Source organism: Silurus meridionalis, chromosome 23 (assembly GCF_014805685.1).
Source record: "Silurus meridionalis isolate SWU-2019-XX chromosome 23, ASM1480568v1, whole genome shotgun sequence".
NCBI lineage: Eukaryota > Metazoa > Chordata > Actinopteri > Siluriformes > Siluridae > Silurus > Silurus meridionalis.
This window is the reverse complement of record NC_060906.1, coordinates 7763621-7776297: the sequence shown is the minus strand read 5'-3', so window position 1 is coordinate 7776297 and position 12677 is coordinate 7763621. Positions and strand designations below refer to the sequence as shown.

The window sequence follows — 12677 nt, the reverse complement described above, 5'->3', positions numbered from 1 at the left end:
AGAAACCACTTCAAATCCTGACTTTCAGGAATCTCATACAGTGAGATTAAACTATTACTAAAGAAAGAAACCCAATCAACACAATTCAACAAGTCTCTTTTCACTGCAGCCACAGCTGCACCACCCCAAAATGTCATCTACAGCAGAATCATCGATATTACCTCCATAAAATGACCCAGAGTTATCCCTGTATTTTAATGCGTTTTTTCTAGTCATCACGGTTTTCCTGTGGATTTAAAATGAAGCTAAATTGTGTGTTTTTCTGCAAAATCTATGAGAAAGAAAACACAAAAGTATAAATGGTTGATGAAAAAGGTTAAGAACTGTTTTGAGCTGTTTTGGTTGATCTTGTCCATCTTGTAAATGTCCTGTTAAGTATATCTGCGACCAAATATATTTCTTCTTCCCTGTAAGCCATTGTGGACTGAAAAAACAGCTATTTAATCTACATGAATATATTTGAGATTGTGCACTTGAACAAATGCATTTTGAAAGCTCTGAAAAGTACACTCTCTGGCCATCCATTCAAAAGACGTGAAAATGTCGATGTGTTATGACATTTGCGAGTCGGCCTGGGGGAAAGCAAATGGAAGTCTTATGGGTTTTTTAAATTCATTTAGATGCCAATTTGCTGCTGTGCTTGGGAAATCCAGTTTTATCTCGCTGGACAGATGGCCTTACATTTGTCTCAAAAATGTCTCATTGTTCTTTAAAATGACTACTGGTTTAAAGAGGTCCTGTGCCTGCAAATGCGTTTGTGGTAAACTGGTGTATTTGTTTTTGCCAAACCTGCAGCTGTGCATGAACAACACCTCCACCTTGGAGATGTCTGAAGGATATTGTTTCAGAAATAATGTAAATTGTTTAAAAGCGATTCTGCTACCCTGAGTCATGATGCTTTATTGTTTTTTTTTTAATAATTTTTTCTCCTAGCTACACTTCCATTTCATCATTTGTGACTGTGCTGTCATGAACATAAATATTTCATGTGCTTACAGATGCCTGTAGGTCACATGATGTATCTCTCGGGGTTTTCTGAGAATCAAGTTGTCTGACCTTGGACTGAATTTTCTGGAATGCCAACTCCTGGGAAGAACAGTCTTGAAGAGTCTTGCATTTTTGTGTGTGTGTGTGTGTGTGTATATATATATATATATATATATATATATATATATATATATATATATATATATATATATATATATATATAATTTTTTTTTTTTTTTTTTTTTTTTTTTAATCCTGTTCACTGTAATTCTTTGGAGATGTCATTGTAACCCTTACCAGATTTCCCAACAGTCACTTCTCAGATGACATGGCTGATGTCCTTGGTATAATGTAGACAAAGCTTAGTGCTTCAGCAGGACATCAAACTGCTGAAAGATGCTTTAATAGAACTTAATAGATGCTTTAAAACACTTTTCAATGATTAACTAATCTGGCCAATAAAGGACAGATGTACCTGATCTTTCCCACCTGCTTTTTAAATGCAAGTTTACTTCAAAAAGAAATTGTGTATATTTTTTAATCTATTCAATTCAATTCATTTGACTCTCCGAGATCGCATAAGGAGGAAACCTTGAGAGGAACCACACTGAAGAGGGAACCTATCCTCATCTGGGTTGCACCGAATGTCCATTTATAGCAGATATACGATGTTGCGGGGTACAGTGATAATGATCAGAAGTGAAAAGTAGTCCTGAGTCAATGTAGCAGACTGTTGACATTAACTACAGTCCAAATCCATCCTCAAAAACGCCCATTCTTACTCCGAATTTCATGGAACCACACAAGGTGTTGATGAGAAACCATCCCAAGCTGCACAGAGTGGCCTCCAGTCGAAGAGAACACTATCCAGAGGCAGGCCTGGATGAAGTGGGAAGATCCATGAAGGGGAGAGGGGCAGGAACAGTGGTCACTGGAACCTCAGGAGCATGTTTAACTCGACCGAGAGAGAGAGAGAGAGAGAGAGAGAGAGAGAGAGAGAGAGAGAGAGAGAGAGGGTGACAGGAAGAGAAGGATATGGATTATTAAGTGTCCTTATTGTTGTATGAAAGTTAATATTACTGTGCAGTTTGGACTCCGGCAAGACTCGCCATGGCAGCATAAATAAAAGGGAAAACCAGAAGGTAACACAGACATGAGGGATTTCTGGGATAAGAGATGACCCACCACATCACCGTCAACAAACCTGAGTGAATGTGTGGGAGTGAGGGGACGACAGCATACAAATTTCCCAGATCACCAAACACTCTATATCCATGATCCCTCCAGATCTGAGCCTTTACCTAAGAAAAATCTACTGATAAAAGACTTGACTAAATAAATACGTTTTCAACCTCGACTTGAACACTGAGACTGTGTCTGAGTTGTCTGTTGTTTGTGCTCACCTAAAAGAAAGACAAGGGGATGTGGTGGTGAAATGAAGAAGTGCAGGAAAGCATAAGGAGAAAGACGTTGGGAAAACAGGATTGGGATCAACAGAGAGATAAGAAAAGTAGGCAGGAGTACAAGGAGATGCGGCAGCAGGTGAAGAGGGATGTGGTGAAAGCCAACAAAAATGCATATGAAGAGCTGTATGAGAAGTTGGACACTAAGGAAAAAGAAATGGATTTATACCAGTTGGCCAGGCAGAGAGACCAAGCTGTGAAAGATGTGCTACAGTTTAGGATATAAAGAATGGAGATGGAAATGTGTTGACTAGTGAGGAGAGTGTGTTTAGAAGATGGAGGGAGTATTTTGAGCAGCTGATGAAAATGACAGAGAGAGAAGGTTGGATGGTGTGGAGATGGTGAAGCAGGAAGTGGATAGGATTAGTAAGGAGGAAGTGAGAGCAGCGATTAAGAGGAAGAAGAGTGGAAAGTCGGTTGGACCAGATGACATAGCAATAGAAGAGTGGAAAGTTTTTAACAAGATTGTTTAATAAGATTCTGTAAGGTGAGAGGATGCCTGAGGAATGGAGAAGGAGTGTGCTGGTACCAGTTTTTAAGAATAAGGGAAATGTGCAGACCTGCAGTAACTACAGGGAAATAACGTTGATCAGTCACACCATGAAGTTATGGGAAAGAGTAGTGGAAGCCAGGCTGAGAGAAGAGGTGACCATCTGTGAGCAGCAGTATGGTTTCATTCTGAGGACAAGCACCACAGACACATTATTTGCTTTGAGAATGTTGATGGAGAAGTATAGAGTAGGTCAGAAGGAGTTGCATTGTGTGTTTGTGGATTTAAAGAAAGCGTGCGACAGGGTGCCAAGAGAGGAGTTGTGGTTTTGTATGAAAAAGTCAGGTGTGTCAGAGAAGTATGTGAGGGTGGTGCAGGACATGTATGAGGACAGTGTGACAGCAGTGAAGTTTGCAGTAAAAACGACAGACTGGTTCAAGGTGAGGGTAGGACTGCATCAAGGATTGGACTGGTAGGACTGCTCTGAGCCCTTTCCTGTTGGTAGTGGTGATGGACAGTTTGACGAACAAGGTCAAACAGGAGTCTCTGTGGACTGATGTTTGCGGTTGATATTGTTATTTGTGATGAGAGTAGGGAGTAGGTTGAGAAGAGCCTGGAGAGGTGGAGGTATGTGCTGAAAGGAAGAGGAATGAAAGTCAGTAGGAGTAAGACAGAGTACATGTGTGTGAATGAGAGGGAGAGCAGTGGTGTGGTGCGGTTGCAGGAAGAAGAGGTGAAGAAGGTGGATGAGTTCAGGTACCTGGGGTCAACAGTGCAAAGTAATGGAGAGAAGTAAAGTAAAGAGTGCAGGTGGGGAGGAGTGGGTGGAGAAGAGTGATAGCAGGAATGATTTGTGATAGCAGAGTATCTACAAAGAGTGAAAGAAAAGGTTTATAGGACTGTGGTGAGACCTGCGATGTTGTATGGTTTAGAGACAGTGGCATTGAGTAAAAGACAGGAGGTGGAGCTGGAGGTAGCGGAGCTGAAGATGTTAAGGTTTTCGTTGGGAGTGACGAGGATGGACAGGATTAGAAATGAGCTAATTAGACTGAACAAGCATGTCAGACGCTTCGGAGACAAAGGGAGGAGGCGAGATTGAGATGGTTTGAACATGTCCTACATCGATAGGAGAAAGCTAAGGATGGTTCCACCAGGAAGGAGGAAAAGATGAAGACGAAGGACTAGGTTTTTGGATGTGGTGAGGGAAGACATGCAGGTAGTTGGTAGTTGGTTTGAAATAAGGAGATGTACTAAGTGTATAATGTATAACAGTTACGTTTCATTCTCACATGAATAAATCACACGTTCAATTCCGCGTGCACGAGCGCAGCAACCGCTGTTCCAGGCCTCATGGCGGGAGGTGACGTAATATTGGGCGTGTCTGTGACGGAGGCCCCGCCCCTCAGCACCAAAGCGGGAGCGGATTTTTACGACCGCCGGCGCGGTAGAGCAGAAACGCGGCTCGGCGCTGTAGCTTCACACGAATTGGTTTCCTGAGACGCGACGGGGGATATTTTTTCTTTTATTCGAATAAGTACATTTCTTTCATTTCCCCTACTAAAGCAACAGCGAAAATGAGTACCATTAACGTGAAGAAACTGAAAGTGAACGAGCTGAAAGACGAGCTGAAGAAGCGTCAGCTGTCGGACAAGGGCTTGAAGGCCGAGCTCATGGACCGGCTACAGGCCGCGCTCGACGCCGAGGCCCAAGAGGGAGACGCGGCGCTCGACCCGGAGGACGAAGAGGAGGAAAATGGCGACGAGGGCCAAGCCGCAGCGCTCGAGCAGGAGTGCATGGGCGAAGAACTGGAGGAGGACGAAGAACCCGCCGGCGAGAACATGGAGGCCGAGGAGCAAAATGGAGGCGGCGGCGCTGCCCCGCCGGTGAGCGCTCAGGACAAGTGCGAGGAGGACCTTGGGCAGGACGACGAAATGGCCGACGAAGAGGAAGGAGATGAAGCGGGTCAGGAAGAGGAGGAGGACGAAGATGGAGACGCCGGGATTGAGATGGACAAAGCGTTCGATGAAGAGGAGGAGGAGGAAGAGGAGGAAGACGCCGCCGCAGCCGCCGAGAAAATCGACGAAGAAGATGGTGAGCAAGAGCCGCAGACGACTGAGGGTGAGTTTCGACGACATGTGTTCAATCCCGCTGCCGGGCAATGCGCTCGCCTTACCGCCAGGACTCGGTCCGGAATCAGCGTGCGATAAGCGGCTCGTTTTTTTTTTGTTTGATTTTATCGTTCTCTTTCTATTCGGCGACGTTTTATTGTGCGTATTTTTAACCCCGTTAAGCTGTAAGGTTAACTCGGATACCGCTAGGGATTTTCTTCTTTCCTTTGCTAGCTTAGTGATTAGCCGAACCCCTGGGACAATGGCTGAAGTGAATGGTGTCGCAGGCGTTCATTTGGCTCTTGTTCTTTGTCTAATGAACGCTATTGTGCGTGTGGTTTTTTTTCCTTTTTTTTTTTCACGTTACCATAAACTAAATTCTTTAGGCACCAGGGAGGAAAAATGAGTTTTAGATACTGCTCTGTGAGAGAGCTGTATGATTATTTTCGCCATTTTGTTATTCATAGACGACCTTTAAGCGAACAAAGATAGGCAGGATGTGTGTTTCTGCAGGAGTATAGTATAGACTCGATCTTGTATGTTTATTTATATGTATGTGTGTGTATATATAGTGGTTAGTTTTCTATATTTCAAAATCTGTTAATGATCAGGGTTGTTCAGTGAATGAGAGTCAGGTCTCTGTTGTGGCTCTGTTATAACACACAATGATCAGCATGTAAGTAACTGGTCATGACATGATCCTTTTTGCAGGTCTGTTTTCTCCATATGTGTATTCTCCATATATTTGTTTGGGGTCTGGGTGGGGACAAAAGACGTGAAGTATAACTAAAATAATACCTCGTCTTCTGTTTTGTAATGTAAAGTCTAACCTTCTCGCCCGGTTCATTCCATCCGAATGGGCTGATCATTTTGCTATTACCTAGAGCATGAGAACACATCATTCTTTAATTGATTTTTTTTCCTTTATTTATTGATTTATTTTCTTCCAACCCATCAGCGAATACTTAAAGCGTGTGCAAAGGAGAGCCTCGGAGAGCTCCTGGATGTGTGGGCCACCCTTAACCAGGGTCCAACACACCTATTTCATCACTGTTTGTTTTATTTTCAAAGGAGATGCGGACAAAGACATCAGTGCTGATCAGAAGAATAAGAAGGGTGTTAAGAGACGCCGAGAGGAACATGGAAGGGGCTACTTTGAATTTATTGAAGAAAGCAAATACAGCCGGTAAGGATGGGAGTAATGGCCTTCATTATCCCCGAAGTGCCACTTTTAATATGTATTGGCTTTAAGAGCCAATGCCTTACCTTTTTAATAATAATATAAAAAAAGTGAAAACACCCTCTTTCATAAAATATAAATCATTTGAATGGGGGGTAATAAAACCTTACCTTGCAGTGCTTTTGTGTAAACTCTCTAAAGACTGCAGAAATGACCTTTTTGCAAATATTTATTTGGATTTAAGTTTGAAAACCATGTCACTGTTCCTCATAATGTTTGGCAAGGCCATTTGTTGTACGCACATATGGTTTGTGAAAGCACCACATTGGCTCTAAGGGACGAGGGGCGTTTAGTCCACATTTCAGCGGGTCATGTAGCCGAATGCATGCCTTTGTGGCGATTGAGGTGTTCTGGTAACGAACCACATACAGGAGATAACGAGCAGGATGGGTTTTTTTTTGTTGTAGCAGTGTTAGAGCGTTCATTCTTCGTGGCTTGCATGCAGTGCACATCTAGCTCTTCTGACTTCATGTTCTCTTGCAGGAGACTTTATTCAAGTCTGTTTAGTTTTTTTTGTTGTTTGTTTCTCTGGATGTCAGTTTTCTCTTGCGTTCCCTGTCTTAGTATTTCCTGGTATTCGTATTCCTTAGTGTATTCTGGTTTCGTTTTTTTTTTTGTTTGTTTGTGTGCGAGACTGAAGGAAGGTAAGGCAGTATGGTTTCATTTCTTTTTTTTGGCTTGGTAAACGGGTGAGTATGTTTGTATGTGACACATTAGAATTTAACCCTTTTTTTCTCAATTCAGTACCTTTTCTTTCTTCAAATCAATTAGTTTTAGACCCTCCTTTTATGAGTCCTGAGTACGTATTTGGCTCACAATGACTTTCATGAGACACAGCTTGGGGATATGAAGTTACTGGAGGGCTTTTTAATAATTTAGCATCATTGTAAGTTATGTCTCTTGTGATCCAGGGTTATAACCTTAATTTTCAACCTGTCACAACAAAGAGCAGCAGGGTTTTCTTCAAAGTCCCTTTGCTGTCTGATTGGCCCATGAAGCTACTTTCATGTAAAACCAAGCTTGTGTCCTTTTTTTAAGATTATTTAAATATTACTGCACGAGACAGTCCTTTTAGTCAACGTATGAACTCCAGTCAGGGTTGGTTAGCCATTGGGTCTTTTGGGTTTAATGGTCGTGCCTCATCTTTTTCAGGGCCAAATCTCCCCTGCCACCTCTGGAGGAAGAGGATGAGGAGTTTGATGATACGCTGGTGTGTCTTGACCCATGTAAGTTATGCTCCCCTATGTAAGCATTTGAGCATCGTTCATTTTGTGATGTATACCTGACACCCACGTGTAGTCGAGTGCACCTCAGTAATCCCTTTGTTTGTGTAGACAACTGCGACTTGCACTTCAAAGTATCCAGAGATCGCTACAGCGCCACTTCACTCACAATGGAGAGCTTTGCTTACCTCTGGGCAGGGGGCCGAGCTTCCTACGGCGTGAACAAAGGCAAAGTCTGCCTCGAAATGAAGGTGAGGACTGTGCCATTACACCGCACACATTTTATCTATAAATAGGGTACGTTGGGCATCTGAATAACTTGTAATTGTGAAACCTGCAGATTATTGAGAAGATCCCTGTGAAGCATGTGAAGAGTAAGAACATGGATGTCCATGATGTGCAGATGGGTTGGTCTCTGGCTAATGGCAGTTTGCTGCTTGGTAAGTAAACCGACTGCACTGATCTGTATGTGTTATAAAAATTTTCAAACCTACATGTGCTCTCTGGTAAACGTCTACATTCCTAAAGTTCTTTTCTCGTTAGTCTTAATCGATTAGAATTCAAGAGTGAAACAATAATCACCATTAAAAAAAGGAGTAGGCGGTACACTTTCTGATACATTTAAATGATCGGACTTGACAGCCATTGCAGTAGCTGGTATCTGTTTGTGATTTTGTTATCTGAAGTGTGATTCTCTGTATGCTGTATTTCATCATATACTACCTTCTTTATTATTATCTGACTGGTTGGGTCCGTTTCTCACCAGGTGAGGAGGAGCATTCATACTCTTTCGCTATCAAGGGCAAGAAGACGTCAAATTGTGTGACCGAAGACTACGGCGAGGCTTTCGACGAAAACGATGTTGTTGGCTGCTGCATTGTACGATTTCTCTCAAGTGTCAAGTCTTGATTTAAAAAAAATTTTATTTATTCAGTATGCACTTAATTTTTTTGTTTAATGTTCTTCTTTTCCACACAGAATTTCGACGGCGATGAAGTCGAAATAGCGTACTCTAAGAACGGGAAGGATCTCGGTGTGGCGTTCAAAGTCGATAAGGAGGCTCTGGCTGGCCGTGCCCTCTTCCCCCATGTTCTCTGCCACAACTGTGCTGTGGAATTTAATTTTGGACAGAAGGAGACTCCGTATTTTCCTCAGACAGAAGGCTTTACTTTCATGCAACAAATCCCAGTTGAGGAACGTGTTCGTGGACCCAAAGGGCCTGAGACCAAGAAAGACTGTGAGGTACCTTCAAAACCTCAGTTTGAGTCTCCTTTTATTTACTTGTTTTCATGGTGTGTGGGTTTTTATTTTAAATTTTTTCCCCCAATCTAATTGTCTAGGTCATTGTGATGGTTGGCCTCCCTGGATCAGGGAAAACTACGTGGGTGATGAAGCATGTCGAGGAGAACCCTGGAAAATACACGATTCTGGGAACTAACACTATTGTGGAAAAGATGATGGTGAGCATTTTATTTTGTCTTGCGTTGGAACAATTATAACTTGTTTATCTTTATACTTACTGTTAAACATCACTTTCCATTTGCAGATAAACAGTTTGAAACGACAGAACAAGGACACAACGAAGCTCACTGCCATCTCCCAGAGCGCACCTCTCTTTCTCGGCAAGTTCATTGAGATCGCAGCCCGCAAGAAGAGGAATTATATTTTGGATCAGGTAAACAGTTTGTGCCCATATGATGAGACCGATTTTAGGTTTTTTTTCCATCCGGCTTATTTATTTATTTATTTTTCCTTACAAGACCAACGTTTCTGCTGCTGCCCAGAGGAGGAAGATGTGCTTGTTTGCTGGCTTCCAGCGCAAAGCTGTTGTCGTCTTGCCCACAGATGAGGCTTACAAGGAGCGCACGCAGAAAAAAGCTGAAACAGACGGCAAAGACGTCCCCGAGCACGCCGTGTTAAAGATGAAGGGTGAGCTTTTGTTTAGCTGTGCGCAATTTCAGATACAAGGGCTGTTTGCTGCAAGGAAGTTACTATAGATATAATTAACAGTTCTAAACAGTTCGGGGTTTTTTTATTTATTATTATTATAATTATTACTAACAGGCTTAAAGAAGTAAATAAATAACATTAAACCTGTGCAGTTTTACTTTGTAAAAATAGGTGATTTGTAATGCTTCTCATTGTTCTACAACAGGCTGATAAATTATTGCAATAAACACCATGAAGGTTTCCGTTTTTGTGTCCAGTCACAGCTATACAGCTTGATTTCCATAGTGCTAAAAGATCTTGACTTAAAAAAAAGTTTACCTTATAATAGTGAGGCCATATTGTGTTTCTTATTTGTTTATAATTGTTTTCTTTCTTTGTGGCTCAAATGCAACATTTATTGTGGCCAATCGACATCATGTAAACAACCATCCACACACTGTGACTCAATATAGTGTTTTTATACCTGTGTGTTCTAATTAGAGTAATATTGGCATAACTGTCCTTCGTGGCAAATGCTGTCCTTCATTTGTGCCTCTTCAAATGCCGTTAAAGCCCAGTGGGTGTTGAGTTTACCACTTCTCTTTTTCAGGCATATACACATTGCCAGAAGTGGGTGACTGCTTCTCCGAGGTCACCTATCTGGAGCTTCAGAAGGAAGAAGCCACCAAGCTTTTGGAGCAATACAAGGAGGAGAGCAAGAGTTCCCTGCCTCCAGAAAAGAAGCCGAACCAAGGCACACCCAAGAAAGGTGGAGCTCGTAGCCGAGGGGGCAAAGGCCAGTTTAACAGGGGAGGTGGCCCCGGTCCACGAGGGGGCAGAGGATCTTTCCAGAACCGTGGCAACTTCAGAGGGAGTAAGGACATCAATTTCTACCATGCATACATTTTCTTTTCTTGGTTTGTGATTGACTTGTCACCCACTGGACGTTTAAGACACTTAGTTAAATTTAGTTGCAAACTTGTGATTAAGGACATGCCTGTGGTCATTCAAGATAACTTGAATTTGTGTAAAAATATATATATTTTAATTAGCAAGAAATTAAATCTCCAAGTAGCATCAACTGGAAAATCGGAACAAGGTTTGCGAGTGCTTGATTTCTACCTTGTCTGCAAAAGTATTCACCTACTCCATGTTCCATTTGCTTTAACTAACCGCACTTATGTATTTTTTTTTTTTGGCACAAAGAAAATCCACTTTAGACTGTCAAAACATTCAATGCTAAATCAGTAGTAATGCAAGCATTCGAGACGGTAACATTTTAAATGAAAAGCGTTAAGCACATTGGATGCCGACTTCTTTAATGACCTCTGCTGGGCAATCACGTTTCTTTCACCATTCTATTGAGTGTGTACTCTGCTTAAAAAAAAAAAATTAAAAAAACTTGTTTGTTTTTCTTTTTGGTGTAAAATCTGATTTTTATTTGGATTTTTTTAGTGCCTGGTCCCCGTGGAGGCTACGGTAGGCCACCCAGAGGTGCTCTGCCACCTCCTGCCTTTAGAGGCGGCTTCCCAAATCGTGGTGGTTTTGGCCGAGGTGGTGGAGGACCTCCAAACAGGAACATGGTGCCTAGGGGACCTCCTTCTCGAGGTGGCATGGGGAACATGTCGAACAGAGGCGGTGCTATGAACCGTGGCAAGCCAATGCACAGGGGAAACATGAATCGTGGAGGTGGTCACGGTGGTGGACCAAGCAGGGGCAATTTCAACCCGGTACGTATGACTAACGTACAGAGTTTTGTCTCTTTTTAGAATTTAAAACGAAAGCATCACATTGCATGTGAACCAAAAAGTAAATACACTAATACAATTTTTTTTTTTTTTTAATAGAAATTCCGTGGACGTGGAGGAAACCAGCAGAATCGTGGAGGATATGGCAACAGGAATGGGAACTTTGGCATGAATAAAGCCCAAGCCTTCAATCAGAGCTGGCAGCAGGGGGTAAGTTGGGGTGTTGGTTTTTTTTTTTTTTTTTTAAAACAGCATACTTGTTATAAGGGCAGCTTTACTCTGAGAGCCTTACCAGTGGAATATTTCATAGTAAATTCAAAATGAATCAGCAGAACAACTTAAAATTTGATTATATTAAGATATTTATTATGATAATTAACCGGGCCCCTTTTTCTTGATATCTTTAGTTCTGGAACCAGAAGCCATGGAGTCAGCAGTACCACCCAGGATATTATTAAATGGGCTTTTGTATTAAAGACTAGTGGCATGTGGAGGACTCCCTCTTGTGACCACAGAGCCCCAACGATCTACTTTTACTGTCTTTTAAAAAAATTAATAAAACGTGTTTTAAGATGATTTACACGTGGACATGCATTCCACATCCCAACATCAGGTCACCTGTAGATGTGAGGGGTTTCTTTTCCTTACCTGTTTGTAAAAAAAAAACTTCGCCCCCTCCTCTCCTTATTTTAGCTTTGTTTTGATATCCTATAAAGAACCACATTGTTCTTTTTTTTTTCTGCATGGAATGATTTTGGATTTCAGAGATGTGGATTTTATTGTCATTTTTACTAAATGTAAATTATTATTTTGCAAGTATGGTTTTTTTTTTTTTTTTTGTGCAAGTATCATGGCATTTGAAAATCGGATCTTGCAGATCTGATGGTCACGTTTTAAAGGCTGTTAAAAGGCAGTTGTAGTTATTTAGCAAAAGCCTCTTCCATTAATGAGAAACCCATTCTATTTTATCCCTAACATATTGCTTATCCTGTTTGTGTTTTCAGTCCAGTGTGTACTAGTTTCATCTCCATAGGTTTACAATAAATGGGTTATTTGCTTTTGTACAACTTGGATTGATTATTTTTTTGTTTGTTTTTGGGTTTTTATTGACTTCTTTATTGACAAGCTAGCCTTTGAGGAAGTTGATGACTGATTTTGTTTAGCCTTTCTTGGTTTAAGAACACAAACTCGTATATCTGGTCCAGAATCAAAGGATACACGCGGTGTACAGACGCCAATCCTGTATCAGGGTCATAGTTATTTGTCACGTTCTCTCACCATAATCTTCAGGTCTGTTCATAATCTCTGCTATGATACGTTTCAGTTTGAATGGCACTATAGTAATCTTGCGATATGTTACACAAACTGCAACTTGATTGGAATATATATATATAAAAAAATATAATGTGCTTCTAGTTAAACCTTCTACTTGTTAAAGCATCTAGTCATTACACTCTGTCACAATGAAAAGATCTTGACTGTCTATTTC

General features: G+C 41.5%; 1 protein-coding gene across 1 annotated transcript; it reads left to right on the top strand.

The window, feature by feature from the left end:
* Window positions 1-4355: 4355 nt before the first annotated feature.
* Window positions 4356-12255, top strand: hnrnpub (heterogeneous nuclear ribonucleoprotein Ub). The gene is made up of 14 exons (XM_046836374.1): window positions 4356-5058; window positions 6120-6234; window positions 7441-7514; window positions 7623-7762; window positions 7852-7951; window positions 8278-8390; window positions 8490-8753; window positions 8852-8971; window positions 9058-9186; window positions 9272-9440; window positions 10051-10314; window positions 10896-11170; window positions 11288-11398; window positions 11596-12255. Exons 1-14 carry the CDS (start codon window positions 4515-4517, stop codon window positions 11644-11646), a joined length of 2469 nt encoding a protein of 822 aa, XP_046692330.1. The 5' UTR covers window positions 4356-4514; the 3' UTR covers window positions 11647-12255.
* The last annotated feature ends 422 nt before the right edge of the window (window positions 12256-12677 follow it).